The sequence below is a fragment of the Bos mutus genome, chromosome 25 (genome assembly GCF_027580195.1).
Source record: "Bos mutus isolate GX-2022 chromosome 25, NWIPB_WYAK_1.1, whole genome shotgun sequence".
Lineage (NCBI taxonomy): Eukaryota > Metazoa > Chordata > Mammalia > Artiodactyla > Bovidae > Bos > Bos mutus.
Window position 1 is genome coordinate 30,043,441 of NC_091641.1, and position 17,983 is coordinate 30,061,423.

The 17,983-nt window shown below is 44.2% G+C and overlaps 1 protein-coding gene across 1 annotated transcript in view; it reads right to left on the reverse strand.

Moving 5' to 3' along the window:
- Nucleotides 1–87: 87 nt before the first annotated feature.
- The window catches only part of SHISA9 (shisa family member 9), a 357,306-nt gene continuing 339,410 nt past the window's right edge, over nt 88–17,983 (reverse strand). Inside the window, 2 exon segments of the mRNA XM_070362223.1 lie at nt 88–4,924; nt 4,927–4,950. Of these exon segments, the coding sequence (XP_070218324.1) occupies nt 4,569–4,924; nt 4,927–4,950 (380 nt within the window). The 3' untranslated portion in view covers nt 88–4,568.

Here is a 17,983-nt window from a genome sequence, read left to right on the forward strand (position 1 = left end):
GGTAAAAACTCAGGTTAGGATGTAGGGCCCTAGAAAGATACATGGTAAACCCAACAGCATCACATATAATCAATTTTATTGCCAGGTAAGAAATTCATATTAATATAGTGAATACATATGTTTACAAATAAACATTCTTAGAAAACAAACAAATGTTTTTTTCATCATTGTAGGAAGTATTATTGGTATCATAAACTCTGCAGTTGTTGACAAGTATTAACACAGGTTTACTTGCAGAACATACGGTTACTAAAATATTTGCACATAAAATATGCTCCATTTACACACACACAAAAAAAAAAACCTGGGGAGAGTTAGATGGGGATGCCAGGTGGAGCCCAAGGCAGATGAAGGATGAGATATTCTGGGAGGGCAAAGAGAAGTCAGATTCTTGTCCCATTGGGTTGGAAGTGGGGGAGTAGCTAAGAGTATGTAGAGGAAGTGCCAGGGCATGGGATGAGACGGTAGTCTCCCTGCTTTGTTCTGGTTTCTGTCTTCTAAGTTTCCCCACTCTAGCTAGAGGATCCTTGCTGATACATGGCCATCATAGTTCTACAGGTCATCCTTCAGGGTAATCTTTCAGTATCAAAAGGTCTGTCCACTGTCCCTAGAAGAAGCCAAAAAACAAACTTCCCTGTTGAAACTTCCTCACTCCCCCCACAAGTTCAGCTCCCAAAGCCAAGAGGAAGGTAACAAGGCTAAGTATTGGGCTTGCCACAAAGTTCGTAACACCTCACGGAAAAACCCAAAGGAAAATTTTGGCCAACCCAATACTGTTCTTGGATTCTCACCACTGCTGCTTCTTATGGACCATGCTGCAATTTCACTGCCAAAACTATAACTGCAGACTCCCGACTAACAATTCACTGGAGGCAGTTTACTCGGAAGAGAAGGAACATGACAAATACATCCTGTAGATTCAGAGACCAAGAAAGGTCCTTAATCAGGGCTGGGGTAAAGGTCACACGAAAGGGATTGAGGGCAGAGAGCAGAAACCAGCTAAGTGGGAGACTAGAAAGGAGAGAACTTCTGAGCTGAAGGAAACCTCACCAAATGAGCCAATCCTGTATTTCCTGAAGTATGTGCTGTATACCACTAGCAAATGCAAGACAAATTTAAGTAGTACATGCATAGGGCACTAATTAACATTGTCACGTGGGAAATGATTCCCTTTTCACTTTCGTCAGTCCATTTGATGACTTCAAAGAGAAAGTCTCCACTGGGGGCTAGAATATCTTCAGCAACTCTTGAATGTCTGTTAATCTGTTTTTAATAAATAAAAGGGCCTCCCTGATGGCTCAGTGGTAAAGAGTCCGCTTGCTAGCAGGAAACATGGGTTTGATCCCTGGATCAGGAAGATCCCTTGGAGAAGGAAATAGCAACCCACTTCAGTATGCTTGCCTGGGAAATCCCACAGACAGAGGAGCCTGGCGGGCTACAGTCCATGGGGTCGCAGAGTCAGACATGACTAAGCGACTGAAAAACAACACTAGCAATAAAGAAAAGGGGAGAGGAAGAGAGGAGGGAAAGAAGGAAGAAAAGGGGGTAGCAAAGGCCAGGCTCAAACCCTTCCACGGGCAAGTCTGTAATTAGAACTTAATAGTTTTACACTTACTTCCTGTTTAGGATGGCTGCCACTGAGGAATACTGGTTTTCTATTTATGATACTGGCAGGAAGTTTTCCTTTCAAAAGGTAAATGTAGTAAAAATGCACCGATTTATCACTAAAATTAAGCAGGTCTCTGGGGTAATGTTAGCAAATAACACTTCCTGCTCCACTGATTCTAACACCAGCACTTTTTATACATTCTTAATTCAAAGCCACTAGACTCAGGACACATAGAGCCATATACTAAACAAATGTCACTGAGGATTACAAGGGAAGGTCTAATATTCTCTAAATCTGACTTTAAACAACTTATTTATTGAAGTTAGAACACTAATAATGAAAACCCATAAGACACAGAAAATACTATATGCATGAAAAATGGCCCTCATATTATAAATAACTATGCATTTCCCTCCATTCCCACTTGGAAAGAAATGAGTCTGAGACCTTCCTTTGACAGAAATGTCTTGGAGTTTTGTGTATTTAATGCTAGATGGTTGTTGTGTATATGTTTAACAAATGTTGATCTCTTCTCATCTTAAGTATCAGTGCTGTTTTCTGGCTGATTCTTTTTTAAGTGCATGAGAATGCTGTTTATGTGGTCATTTAAATGTTACAAAAAATGCATCAATTTAGGAACAAGTATTGTGACAGGGACACACAGACATGCCAAAAGTGTGTTGCAAGTACACAGATAACATCAAGGAGACACTGACCAAGCCCCGTGGTGTTTACTCTACAGTGGGGAGCACTGGGATTTCAGCCAAGAGGCTGAGAAAACAAGCACTGAAACCCCCATCCCTGCTTCGTCTAGCACAGAGCCTCGGTCTGCACAGGGATCCAACAGGAGGTCTTCTGGGCACGATTTCATTTTTTCATTTTCAGAAAGCTTGAAAATCTTGATCTCTCCCCAGTTCCCCACGTAGCAAATGGAAGACTAAAGCCCAGAGGGATAAAATGCATGGTGCACATCCCCAGATCAGCCAGGACTAAGGAATAAACAGCTGGTTTCCCTGATCCCATGACGTCAGAGTGCAGAGATGGGGAGGCAGAATACTGAAATCCAGCATTCCAGGAAGGGTCTTGTTGGACCAGACCACATTTAGTTTCTGACAAAGAAAGACCTAGGGGTCTATCCGAGGCTCCTGTTAATTAGCCAAGCCCTTGAGGGATAGATTGAAAACTTCTCACCTTGAATGCAAATCTCTTCTGTGTCAGTTCCCCTCTTTGGACTTCCACTAAACAAATCAGCTTCCTTCATGGTTCAGTGGTAAAGAATCTGCCTGCCAATGCAGGAAATGCAAGTTTGATCCCTGGGTGGGGAAGATCTCCTGGAGAAGGAAATGGCAACCCACTCCATATTCTTGCCTGGGAAAACCCATGGATGGAGTAACCTGGCAGGCTACAGTCCATGGGGTAGCAAGAGTCGGATGTGACTTAATGACTAAACCACCACCACCAAATAAATCAAACTAGTAGGAAAACTGTCTTTGTTGGGACATCCTTTAGCTATGAGAACCAATCTGAACACCCACCTTGGGGGATCATGAGTCGGGGATGAATGTACCACAGTATCTGGGGAGGCGGTTTGGAGGGACAGTGGGAATGATGGGACCCAGAAATGCTTGGGGAGCTAAAAGATCATGGGACTCATGGAGTTTTGAGGGTGTGGGTGGTAAGGAGGTCTTGGTCTTTGCAAGTTGCAACAGCCCCCTCAGAGTGTGTGATGGGGTGGGCTCACCAACAAAAGGAAGATGGAAACAACTTCTACTACTGCAGAAAGACAGGAGGGAGGAAGGTAAAAGAACACAGGTTGCACTTGAGAAACAAGACTGTCATTCAACAGTGACACATTGAAGGCACCACCCACGCTTATGACATTTTCAGTCCAAAGCAGTTGAAATTTGGCAGCGGCGGCGGCAGCAACAGGCTGAAAGGGAAGGGAGTCAGGGATAGACAGTTAACAGAGGACTGGATTTTGTGTCTGTTTCTTGTCTCAGAGGCAAGGGGGCAATGCCAGAAATCACAGGCTCTGTGTCCCCTTCTCGCCTCTCGTTGACATCTCAACTGTGAATTTTGTTTGTTCTTGATGACGTTGTTGATTTCCTAGGTCTTGAAAATGTTGGACAAAAATTACTTTGCTGTTCTTGTCTGTTTGGTAGTGGGATTCTATTGTATTTTTCTTTTTTAAAAAATAGTTATTGAAGACCCTCTGGACCCTCTTCCTTCCACACAAGCCTACCCCTCCCATTTCCATGGTCTTTATGGGAGTTGTCTAAAAATGTCCTCTCTTTCCCATCACTGTAGGTGGGTTCAGGGTCTGTTCATTTTTTGTGAGTTTGAGTGTATGTTGTTTTTGCTTCCAACCTTGATATGAAAAGTACTAAAAGCATGGTGGTGGTGGTGGGGTCCAGTTACTCCTCATGCTTAGCAAAGTTCTGTGTCCATATCACTACTTTCTGGGATTAGGAAATGCTTATCACAGGCACACACGACCCCTTTTCTCTACCCCACCCTTTTCTCACTTTTTCACCCAGAAACAGACAACATGTGGTAAATGGTATATGTGCTCAACTGGACAATTTCTCTAAATTGTGCTACCTTTTTTTCATCATGGATTTCAGTTTCAAGTTAGGAGGAAAAGAAAAAAATCAGCCCCATGGTTTGGGCGTGTGAGTCATCCACCTCAGCCCTGAAGTTCAAAGAGGGTGTCTCAGTTACCCCTTGGCTGTACCGTGGACCGTCCACGCTCCAGTCTTGCTCAGCTGCCCGCCGACACACATTAGGCAGGACGCAGGAAAAGCATGATTCCATGTCACCAGTAGGTTTATCATCAGTTGGTGTGGAGGGTGAGTGTGTAGGTGGGTGTGCTGGCGGGGGACAGGGAAGACGTGGGCTGGGGTATTTTTTGCCTCTCTCAGTTGAGTGTGGTCTCCAGGATGTCCCCTGTGGCGACACCTCAGACAGTCACTTCCGTTTTGCTGTTGGTGATGAAGTATGGCTGTGGGGGTGGGTAGTGTGGGGTGCGAGTCCCCAAGGGGTCGCTGGAGCCTGACTCAGCCGTGCCAAGCTTGCCCTTGTTCCCATAAGCCTGTTGCCGCCGGAGAGACTGATCCTTGGGGTCCCAGCTCTTAAAGTTGGCAGTGGAGTTGTAGGCCAGGGGGTGGGGGGGCGTCTTGTTGGTGCGGGACTTCTGTCCATTCTGCTTGGCGGGGCCGTGCTCAGGGCTGAAAGCCCGTGGCTCATCCTCCACTCTTACAGGGTGCAGAGGTAAGTTCCCCTTGGCAGCCAGCTCAGCCAGGTGCCGTCGCTGGAGTAGAAGTCATCGTTTACCTTGTCGGCTGTACAATGGGACAGGTAGGTGGACGAAGGAGGGGAAGAGAGAGCAGAGAGAGGGAGAGAGAGGAGAGAGAGAGAAAGACAGTTAGGGATCGGCCAGGTCAACCCAAGAACAGCATCTCAGTGGGCCAACAGTCCAACGAGACACACACTAGAAACACCAGCTGGAGCAGACAGAAGGAAGGAAGACAGGGCCATGTGTTTTTCACAAACAAGACCACAACCAAGAAGGTGAGGGCGTCCCCAGTGGAATCTCTAGCTTCCCCCACCTTGATCCTTCTTCCCCCACCATCACACCTAGCACTCTGCCCTCCTTGCCTTTCTCATAAAATACCAGTGTTGTTTCATCATTATGAAAATGATACCTCCTCATTAGAGAAAATACTGAACACACTGAGAAATATTCATATCTACCAGCTACTGCACAAAACAATCGATATCAATACTTGTATATATTTTCTCTTGGTTTTCTCAACAGCTTCATTTGGAATTTGTATTAGTGCGTTAGTTTTTGCTTTCAGCAGTTAAGCAGACCAGTGTTCAAATCCCACTTCTGACACATACTAGCAGTGTAACTTTGATATAAATAACTTTTATTACCATCAGCATCTGCATCAGGAAACTGGCTTCAATAAAAAGGCTACTTTATAGGTTTGTTTAGTGGGTTAAGTGATATGACATGCAATGTGCTTAGATGTTGGTCACCATTATCATCATCATTGTTATGAATAATTATAATTTCCCATGTAACTTTCTAACAAGCATTTCTTCATATTTTTATGAATCATTAACAAAGAGCATTCTAATACCTATTTAGACTGAGGTATTTCAGTGAGCAGAACTACAAAAATCAATCAGTTGTCCTATTGATGAACATTCGAGTGGTGCGAACATTTTGCTAATATAAATGAGGCTGAAATGAGAATTTTCTAGACCAAAGCTCTCTTTGTATTTAGAATTTTGAAAGGAAAATCATTCTTAAAATATCTTTCAATCTATATCAGATGATGGAAAACTATAGCCCATAGATCAATCTAGCTACCACCAGTTTTTGTAAATAGTTTTACTGGAATCATCCCCAGACCCATTCTGTTACCTACTGTCTGTGGTCGCTTTTGCTCTGCAGTAGTAGATTTGAGTACTTGTGACAGAGACTGCATAGGTTACATAGCCTGAAATAGTTACTATCCAGCCCTGAGATGACTTATCTGAAGTAGAATTACTTGGCCAAAGGGCACAAACATTATTAAGGCCCTTCATACATATTGACATCTATGCTACAAAAGAAGTATACCAATGTCCACTTCATTCATTACACTTTAGAGCACTAAATGACTGTTTATTTTTTGGTTGTTTCTTCCTTCCTTCCCTTCTCCCTTCTTTCCTTTCCTTCTCTTTTAATTTATTTAATAAATTTCTGAGACTTTTACATTTTATTTTCTCTCACAATTCTTTTATTAGGAGAGCCTCTATACCTTTAAAATTACTGTGTTAGCAATAAACTTTTGAACTTACATCTCCCAGGAGCCCAGAAAAATGTGCTGCTCTTTTATTCACACTTCTAACATCTCATACTGTTCCATGTATGACTGTATGTAAATTCATGGAGCTCATTGCCCTTCTACGTTTATTTTCTCATTTGATCCTTTCAACAAGTACAAGAGGTGGTAGAGATGGGGATTATGACGTCTGCTTGACAGACTAGGAAACTTTCAAGCTAAGGCATGTGAAATTATTTAACTGAGGTTACTCACAACTAGTGACTGTGCCAAAATAGAACCTAATTCCAATAGATGCTATTTGATGCTTTTGGAAGGCTGCAGAGGGAAAGGTTTGCTTTCAGGACTGAACAGACAAACATGCCCCCCTGCCCCCCTCTGCATCTGTAGCAGAAAGCACTCATTGAGCTCTTTCCTAGTAGGTGCAGCCTGTACTTAAATTCCTCAGCACAATGCCCCAAGAAGCCACATGTTAATTTCTAGGCTCAATACAGTTTAGGTTGGGTTTCTGTCCATGTTTAATACAAACATCCCTGCATAATGCAATCTTTCAAGAGAATGCTCCCCTCCTCCTTGAATTCTAGAGCTGCATACAGACACAGAATATCAATGCCAAAAGGAACCATGGGATAGCTACTGACATGGGAATGAGTTATTTAAGTTAATAGTAAAACTGCTGTCTTCTAGAGGAAAGTTCTGGGTTTCCGGTGCCATAATGTCCCAACAGAAGGCTGCTCTGACACCATCTCCTTGGACTTCAAAATTCATGTATCCAGTTATCTTCAGGACAGAGTCACTGGCATCTCCCACTCGAGGTGGCCAAGCCTGAATACACCAACACCACTCAGTCTGTTCTTCAGGTTCTTCCATCTGTCAAGAGTGGGAACACCAACTCTTTGGTTACTCAAGCCAGGAACACAGGAGCAGGTGCTGATGTCATCTTCCTCTTCTCCCCAGCACAACTGCTAACCCACAGGTCCTTCCAGCTGTATCTACCAAATGTTCCTCTAGCCTATGCAGCCAAAGGCATATTTCTAAATGTAAAATTGACCATCTACCAAAACCTCTCCAAGCAACTTTGTTTAGTCACTCATCAAATAGGCATGGGCCAGGTGACAGACACTGGAAGTATAAGGGAGAATCAGAAAAAGACAAAGTCCCTGACCTCATGGAGTGGATATTCTGCTAGGGAGGATGGAAAGTAACCAAACAATCCCACAAATTACGTCAAAGTAGAAATATGATAAGTGTTGTGAACTGTCAAGTCTTTTGAGTATTTATAATAAGGTCTCTGAGCTGGTCAGAGAACCAGAAGTTGGAGTTGACATGCTTCACCCTTCATTTACACCAGATGCTCTGATATTCATCTTTCAAGACTAAGCTAAGGTGCCCTTTCCTGATTCCCCCAGCTCCCTCAGCAACCCCTGCTCTCTCTATCATAGCACTGACTGTGCTGTTTTATAATTTTCCATTTTCACATCTATTTGCTCTCACTAGACTGTGAGTGCTTTGAGAGCAGAAACCTTATCTTTCCATCAATGTGGCTCAGTGGTTCTCCATGCTGGCAGTGCATGGGAATCACATGGGAGAACTTTTAGAGCATTCACTTCTTCTTTTCCAATTTCAGATCAGATCAGATCAGTCGCTGAGTCGTGTCTGACTCTTTGTGACCCCATGAATCGCAGCATGCCAGGCCTCCCTGTCCATCACCAACTCCCGGAGTTCACCCAGACTCACGTCCATCGAGTCAGTGATGCCATCCAGCCATCTCATCCTCTGTCGTCCCCTTCTCCTCCTGCCCCCAATCCCTCCCAGCATCAGAGTCTTTTCCAATGAGTCAACTCCTCGCATGAGGTGGCCAAAGTACTGGACTTTCAGCTTTAGCATCATTCCTTCCAAAGAAATCCCAAAGCTGATCTCCTTCAGAATGGACTGGTTGGATCTCCTTGCAGTCCAAGGGACTCTCAAGAGTCTTCTCCAACACCACAGTTCAAAAGCATCAGGTTCCTTTTAATTCTTTTTCTTGTCTGATTGCTGTGGCTAGGACTCACAATATTATGTTGAATAAAAGTGGCAAGAGTGGGCATCCTTGTCCTGTTCCTGATTTTAGCAGAAATGCTTTCAGCTTTTCACCACTGAATATGACGTTAGCTGTGGTTTGTCATTTATGGTTTTTATTATGTTGAGATATGTTCCCTCTATGCCCACTTTCTGGAGAGTTTTTGTCATAAATGGATGTTGAGTTTTATCAAAAGCTTTTTTTTTTTTTTTTTTCCATCACTGACTCAATGGACATGAGTTTGAGCAAACTCCGGGAATTGGTGATGGACAGGGAAGCCTCACGTGCTGCAGTCCATGGGGTCGCAAAGAGTCAGACACAACTGAGCAACTGACCTGAACTGATTTAGATGACCTTGTGGATTTTATTCTTCAGTTTGTTAATGTGATGTATCACATTGATTGATTTGCAGATACTGAAAAATCTTTGCATCCCTGAGATAAATCCCACTTGATCATGGTGTATGATTTTTATGGAATTACAGATTCCTGGATCCCTCCCCCAAACAATTTCATCAGAATCTCTGAAGGCGTGGTCCAGGCATTTTTTTTTCAAGCCTCCCTGGATGATTCTAATATACAGCCCAAGTTGAGAACCACAGATACAGCCCTGGTATCTAGCATGCTGTCTGTACAAATGTTTGTTTTTTTTTTTTTTATTAAAAAAGAAGTGATTACCCACTTTATTTTTCTTATCTCCAGCTGCCTCCCAGCTCAAGCACCCCTCCTTCATACAAAGTTTGACAAAGTCATATCCCTCCATGATAGGTCATTCTCCAGGGCATGTGTCACAGCTGCCTTTCTACATTTATTTATTCAGTTCATTCATTATTGTCTAATTCTTCCACTAGAGTTTCAAGAAAAAGAGCCCGGGTCTGATTTTTGCCCACCATTGTATAAGCAATGTCCAACCTAGTTCTTAACAGACATTAGATACGCAATAAATATTCAGTGAATAAATTATGATCAAAATGCAAAGCACAGGTAATATCAGGACAACAGTAGGAGTGGAAGTTCTTTTCCCTCTTCTAGTCTCTTGCTAAAAGTCTCACCCACCATTGTTCTGCACCCCCAGCATCATTCAGAACCATTTATCCCCATATTCCTCTTTCCAACCAATGGACTAGTCTAAGGTCAGCTCAGATCAAGGGATGCATTTAAGGCTTCCTATTTCTGACAAACCCAGGAAACTGATTATGAAGCAGGTGTGCCAATAAATTGGCAAGTTGATATCCTCTCAAAAAGTTCTAGATAAAAAAAGAAAGAAGGCTGAGCACCAAAGAATTGATGCCTTCAAACTGTGGGGCTAAAGAAGACTCCTGAGAGTCCCCTTGGATTGCAAGGAAATCAAAGTAGTCAGTCCTGAAGGAAATCAACCCTGGATATTCGTTGAAAGGACTGATGCTAAAGCTGAAGCTCCAATATTTGGCCACCTGCTGTGAAGAGCTGACCCACTGGAAAAGACCCTGATGCTGGGAGGGATTGGGGGCAGGAGGAGAACCATACATCAGAGGATGAAATGGTTGGATGGCATCACTGACTCAATAGACATGAGTTTGAGCAAACTCTGGGAGATAGTGAAGGACAGTGAAGCCTGGCATGCTGTGGTTCATGGTGTTGCAAAGAGTCAGACACAACTTAATAACTGAACAACAAAAATAGTCGTAGAGGCAACTCTTGCCATATTAGTGCTGGTGTGAGAAGTAGCCCCGACTAAGAAATCATGGAGTCCCACATGGAGAACCTACATCCTTCTCCACACTCAGCCCTGAATAGGTTTCTTGGGGAACTTGGCATTGGGAAGCCCCTGAGCTCTGAAAATGTTTGGTATATGGTGCAAAAGTGGGACAGAAAAGTCTGTAGGCTTTGGAATCAGAACCTGAGTATATGAGATGTTGGTAATTTCAACCTCTTATATTGCCATTTCTTTTGGTGTAAAATGAGGATAAAATAAGTAATCTGAGGTTTATTGTTAGGAATAAATTATATGAGACATAGAAGCTATATAGCATAATTCTGAAAGAGAGTAACTATTCAAGACATCTATTTTGTCTGTCTTCTGGTTTATGAAGGAGGCACTGGATTACATCCAACATTTACTGAGCACTCTGTGCCAGACATCCTGCTAAGCACAAAGGAACCAGTCATCCCAACCAACCATCATTCCTTCCTTCCTTCTTTCCCTCTTTGCTTCCTTTCACCGGCCGTGTGTGATGGGTGCCTAGTTCTCATTATGAGATGACGTAAGAAGGGGCCTTTTCCACTTGGGATGAAGGGCTGGCTAGGGAATGCATCCTTGTGGATGCTCTATTAGGTGGCATCTGAAGGTAAAAAGTAGCAGAAACAGCACCCAGGAGAAGGCACATAGGGTGTATTGCAAAAGTAGCTGTAATACTTTGCAATTTCTTCCAGTAGGAAGTAGAGTCTATTTCCCCACCTTTGGAATATGACCTGACCTTGTGATTGGCTTTAATCAGTAGACTGTAGCAGAAATGATGTCACACACATCCCAAATCTGTGCTTTTAGAAGTTCTACTGCTTCTGCTATCAGGCTCTTGGAACCCTGCCTCCAAGTGCAAAAAGAACCCAGGTTAGCCTCCTGAAAGATGATAAACCTGCATTCCAGTTGCCCACGTTCACCCAGCCAACAGCAGCCTGGTTGGTACCTGCCAGATACCAAGTGAGGCCATCCTAGACCATTAGCCCACCTGCCATTAGCCATACAGATACCAAACAGCCATTAGCCCACCTGCCAGTTGATCACAGATACCAAGAAGGCCTGGACAAGAACAGCCAAGCCAGCCTAAACCAGAATAATTGCCCAGCTAACCCAGGACCACAAACTGTATAAACAGTTTTTACGTTAAGCCACTAAGTTTGGGGGTAATTTGTTATACAGCAGTAGATAACTGATACAGAACAACATTTACAAAAGCCCTGAGGTGGGAAGTAGTATGGTAGTTTCAAAAACTGAAAGGATATCTATGTAATAAAGTGAAGAAAACAAGGGGTTAGCAGATCATCTAATGTTCTATAGGGAGGATTCTACTACTCACATCTATTGTCTGATACCCTTCCTTCACAAGACTCAGAGGTGTTTTCTACAAGTGCAGAGCAAGTACAGACTTGCTGCCTAGGGTGTGAAACTGTCCTTCAAAGAGTTATTTTCAAGATTATGTCAACAAGGATGTGGTTGGTGGTTACATGGATGAACTGTTCCCACAGTCAGAAAATGCAATTTTCGTGGAATCCTCTTTCTCATCCCCTCTGATTTAGGTATCAAGGACAGGAAAGAAATGCTTACCTGGCCACTCTCAGCTTTGTGCATTATGGTCCCTGTCTTAGTATATTAAAAAGCTACTTGTGAAAGAAATCACAGATTCATTGAGCAGCTTTGTAAGCCCCGTTAGTAAATGCATTAACCTAATCATCTCGGGTACCTCGTGGGCAGATGGCTAACAAGCCGACCAGGAAACAGATGTGTGAGGCTTTCAACAACACTGGTCCTCTCCGTTTTGATTTTTCTTCATTTAAAGAGATGAAGAAAGAATGAAAAAGGTGCTTTCCTTCCAATAAGCCTAATTGCCTTGAAGGAACCAAGGCTATAAAATTAAACTGTACCTTCCTCCATCTGTCTCTCTCTTAATTAGCAGCAGACACTGGTACAGGTGCTGGGTGGGATGGAGCTTTGCCTCCGTGGAGATGGAGAGAGTCAAGGTAATAACCAGTTTTCAAAACAAGCTACATAGCTGAGGGTCTCAGCAGGTGGCCTCCCACCTACCTTCTTTCCTTGGGACAAAGGCATCTTAAGGAGAGGTTCCCACAGCTCTTTCTCAGTTGGTGTTCATCTTGGGTCTCAGGTGATGGATTTCACCTGGTAAGCAATGTCCCAACCTAGGCTTTCACTAATTCCCCACATATCCCTATCTTTGGTCCAAGAATATAGCGAAATAAGCTTCCCATCACATTTACAAATCGAATCCAAAGGATTTGCGTGACTTGGTCTGCCTGACCTGACCCCTGGCTGTTGGTCCACCCTCATCCTTCCCACACTTGCTATGACCTCACTTAGCATACTGGTTTCCCAAGGCTGCCACAGCAAGTTGCCACAAACTAGGCAACTCCAAACAACAGAAATGGACTCTTTTCTAGTTCTGGAGGCCAGGTGTCAGTGGGTCTGTGGTCCTTTTGCAGGCTCTAGTGAAGCATCCTTCCTTGTCTCTTCCAGCTTCCAGTGTTGGTGGTAATCCTGGCATTCTCTGCCTGTAGCAGCATCTCCTGTCTTTGCCTCTGACTTCACAGGGCTCTCCTCTGTGTGTGTGTCTATGTGCCCAACTTCCAATTTGTTCTGTTTCTCGAATACATCGTCCACACTGTGGAAGGTTTTGTGACCTGGGCTTCACAGAGATAGAAAGACTGGAGCTTCCGGGGCAGGAGAACCAGGTTGCTGCCCAGCTCCAAACCCCTGGCTGGAAACTTGCAGAGGCATGAACATTTTCTATCAGCCATAGCTCAGGGGAGCTAGGATGGAGGCAGGTTCAGGAGGCAGGGATTGGCTAAAGAGACTGCCTGGAGACAGCAGCAGGCTGTGCTAATGCACCTCCCTCCCAGCTCCCCCAGCAGTAACCTGTAATCTGACTAAGAGCTCACCTTTAGGTGTATACTCTGCCCCAGGTACCCAGATAGGGAATGGACATTTGTTAACCCACTTAATACTCTCAAGGGCTTCCCTGGTAGCTCAGATGGTAAAGAATCTGCCTACAGTGCAGTATGACTCAGGTTTGATCCCTGAGTTGTGAAGATCCCTTGGAGAAGGGACTGGCTACTCACTCCAGTATTGTTGCCTGGAGAATTCCATGGACAGAGGAGCCTGGCAGGCTACAGTCCATGGGGTTGCAAAGAGTTGGACACAACTGAGCGACTAACACTTGCACTTTCACACTCTCAATATCCTAATGAGATCGGTACTATTATTGGTTTCCTTTTACAAATGGGGAAACTGAAGCAACAGAGCTTTGGCAACATGTCCAAGTGACAATGCTGGAATCTGAATCCAGGGAACCTGGCTGAATTCCAAGTATCTTGGAATTTACGAATCTGTGGCAACAACACTCACCACTATTTAGCCATCTGCCCACCTGATAGAAGAAACTCTTGTTTCCTTAACAAGTTTCTATCCACTAGAAAACATTTCCCCCAAACTCCAAAGAAGATGGAGGGCAGAGTGAAAATTACACAGAGAAAACACTTTTCTTGATTCCTCCTCTCAAAACACTAGGGATTGAGATATACATGTAAAGCTTGTTCACACAAGGCGATATCAAAATGTCACAACTGGAAACCTCATGAAGTCTCAAATTTTCCCTGAAGGCAAGATCTGTTTGCTGCTTTCTTCCTTAAAGTGGGACAGGAGAAAGGGAGCTGGGGTGTCATAAGACTGCCTGCCAGGTCGTCTGCACTCAGCCGGCTACTGCATTAAAGAGTATGGGTCTCACCTCCTCTGAGATGCACTGGCATTGGCTGGAGTGCTGGCCAGCCACCAACCACAAGTGGTTTCCTGTTGCAGAGCTGGGTCAGGTAACATGCTATATGCTTCTCATAGAACTGGGAGGAGCCTGAAGCTTCATCATTGCTCCAGCCAGGCACACCCAGGTGCTTTAGACGAATCATCTCATTTAATTGGCTCCCTGCCCCACCCCGAGCCAATGAGGTAGATGTGGTCGCCTGGGTGTTTCATGCTACATCACACTGATTCTCTCCATGACAATGTGGAGAGATCCCATTCTGAGATATTCACCAATATTCTTTTCCCTCTGCTTCCACTCTCCCCTCCCCACCACTCAGAGGGCAGAGATCACTTTTGATGGTGACAAAGGGTTCCGAGTGTTGCTTCTGAATTCTACAATGAGATTTCACAGTAGAGTCTTGGAGGGTGAGATTTCAGCAATAACATCTGAGAGGGCTGAGAAAGAAAGAAAGATTAGTGAGATTGAGGGCCTGGAGGATTCAGCGCATCAGGTTTATACAGCAGATAGCAGAGTTTGAAAGAATGTACCCTTGCTTTTTGTAACTGTAGACTCTTCTTTACAATACAGTAGAAAGAACATGAACTTGGAAAGCACACGGACCTGAGTTCAAATCTCAGTGTATAAGCTGGAGGCCTTCAGAAAGTCACCTAAGTTCCTCAAAGCTTCCCCAATAAAACTGAAAATAAAATAACAATGCTGGGTGACTTTCACTGTTATATGGCAGAAACCAACACAGCATTGTAAAGTAATTATCCTCCGATTAAAAAAATAACAATGCCTGCCTATGTGGTGGGGGGTTAGGGTATTCAAGAGCATCGTGTGAACTATACTGTATAATGTGAAGTACTAATGTCCTTGCTTCACAGTAGGTATTCATTAGACAGTAGCCACTATTGCTTCATTGTCAAAAAATAAAAAGAATATAAAATGAGGATAAGAAGACCTACTCCGCAGAGTGCCGCAGAGAAGTAAACAAGACGAGGCATGAAAACACAAACCACTATGCATGGTGCACAGGAGGACTCCTTAAATGTATACCCCACATGAGACAATATTGTAAATACTGCTACTTGTCTCCCAGAACTCTTCTGCCATTTTCTCCTGGGCACATGGCCACCCGGTCCTAGATTTCCCCAGCCTTCTTAGAAGCTAACCTTGGACATGCGGCTGATCTCTCACCAATGGAATGTTAGCAGAAGTGATGTGTTCAATTTCCACTTCACATTACTCACTTAAAAGAAAATTGGTTGTCCTATCTCCCCCTTCCCATAGGCGATGACAACAACTCACTCTAACAGTGCAGACAAGGATAATACAGTAGAGGGTCTGCAGAGCAACAATGTTGCAGGAACCTGGGTCCCTGAGTGACAGCTTGGAGTGCATAGCCCTACCAGTCTGGACCACTCCCTTTGGGGCTATGACATGAAACAGACATATTTCTTTCTTTTAAGCCACTGTATTTAGGGGGCCTTTTGGTTCACTAGGACAGTACTGACCTTTTATTTATATAGGGATGTTTTCTTGGTCTCTACATTATTTCTCTCCATCATAAGCTGAATTAGAAAATAAAAGGGGAAACAGTTCATGTTAAAAAAAAAAAAAAAACACCCAGGTATTTCTCTCTGCAGTAAAGCTACAGAGGCTTCTGGGGCTGTCTCAGCAGGCAGAAATAGAAAGGCAGGGGAAAAAAAGCCCAGCTTCCCAGGCAGAAGAGAGCCAGGAAGAAGATGGAAAGATTTGTCTTTATGGCAAATCAGCCCCATTTTACCTGGTTCTGGGCCTCGCTGCAGAGATACAAGGAGGGAAAATCACATTTGAACCAGTTTCTAATGAAACCCGGGACTCCTGGCTGTTCCTATAGGGCTGTACATCTTTCCTGAAGCCTTATCCCTCCAAGAGAGAAAACTGGAGATGGGAGAACAGGAGCCTGGCCCTTTATACTTCTGCCCTGAGAGCTCCCATGTGGAGGTCCTGCTACCTTTGTTGAGAGGGTTCTGAAATAGTTCCTGGCTTGGGCTTTGTACCAAAGTTGTCCACCTGCACCATTGGCCCCCTGGTTGTGGCTGCAGGGAGCTCTCTGTGAATGTCTTGCTGCCAACGGACCTATGAAACCTCAAGCCCTCTGTCTCTTCCCTTAGGCAGCCCTGCTGAACAGTCACTACTTTCTGAAAGGCTACTGAACAAAGATGGATGGCCTCACTGTCCATCCATGGCTGACCACAGCATCCCCTGTCTTGAAAGGTCCTAGACGGAAACTGTGAACTCATTCACTGCCTTTCATCCTGCTCCATAGATGGAGATATTTCTTTTTAGAAATTCATTACTTGGTTTGTCTTGTGAGCAACCTCCCAGCTGGGAGGAAATTTTACACATCTGGTGATTTTTTAAAGGGAGGAAATAAAGGTTAATTCTCTTTAATCCTACCTACCTCCTTCCAGTGTACTTCCAAAGGGCCATCTCAGAGTAGATGATAAGATTTGGTACCCTGTGTTAGATGAATACATGAAGGACCTCCATTCTTCCCTGTTCCCTACATCCATATTCTTTTTATGTGACCTTGAAATTCACCCCCCAAAAGAAGGATCCCGTTTCCTCACCACTGGATTCCAAGTTCATCCATGTGACTGATGAAGGTGAGCAGGCATGACACACACCGAAGCCTGAAAAGTGCTTTTTGGCATTTGGCTGCTCTCTTGCACCTTTATCCCCCAAATGAGAACATGTCTGTGCTACCCTCTCTGAGGTTGAAAGACAGGTGGAGCAGAACCAAGTCACCCCAGTCTTTCCAGCTGAAACTAGCCTACATTAGCCAACATTCAGGCAACCCCCAGGTATATGGGTGAACTCAGCTGAGATTAGAAGAACCTCCTGCATCAACATAAACATCAACATCACTGGCACTTAGACCCCAACCCCAATACGTGCTGAGCTAAATAATTTTAAGGCATGAGATTTGAGGTTGCTTGTTATGCAGCATTAGTATAACAATGGCTAACTGATACAAATACCAATCATTCACTCACCCTACTCCCAGGAAGAGCCCCAATTCCCAGATGGGGATCCATGTTGCCTCTACTCTAAATCCATGTGGTTTGGATGACACACCCCTCCACTCCTTACCCCCAACCATTCTCCAGTGACGATAAATAACCCATTTCATTGCCCTCACCATAACAATTTGTTCAGAGCTGAGTGGTCACATGAGGTAGTCAGTCAGAGTAGAGGTAGTCAGTCAGAGTAAAGCCTGGGATCTTTACTTATGGAGACAGAGGGGCCAATGAGATCAAGGATCCCTACCTTCCACTTATAGGAGAAGCAACCAGAACTGGGGGCTCCACATGACAGGCAACAGAATAGAAGCAGCGCTGGATCTAAACACAGGCTTCCTGGCTTCCACCTGGTTGATTTTTCTGCTATTTCCCACGGCCTCTTCAGAAAAGACAAGATTCCCCTCAAATGCAACGCCCAACTCCATTTAATAATTTATTAATAAAATGTATGTTGTGTGTCTACTATATGCCAGGGCCACCATGCAAGATTTGGGGGAATTTAGCATGAATGGCATCTACCCAGCTTAGCCTCAGTACGGACATGCTTCAGTCATGTCCAACTCTTTGAGACCCTATGCAGTGTAGCCAGTCAGGCTCCTCTGTCCATGGGATTCTCCAGGCAAGAATACTGGAGTGGGTTGCCATGCCCTCCTCCAGGGGACCTTCCCAACTCAGGGATCAAACTCGTGTCTCTTGTGTCTCATACACTGGCAGGCGTTTTGTTTGTTTGTTTGTTTTTACCACTAGAGCCACCTGGGAAGTCCTTGGCCTCAGAAGGACACACTCAAACTAGTACCCGGGGCTGGGTACTCGGACCTCTAGCAGTTGACCACTAGGGGGAGACTTGCTTGGAAAACGTCAGGTATTAAAAAACAAATATAGTAATGCAAGGTGGGCTAC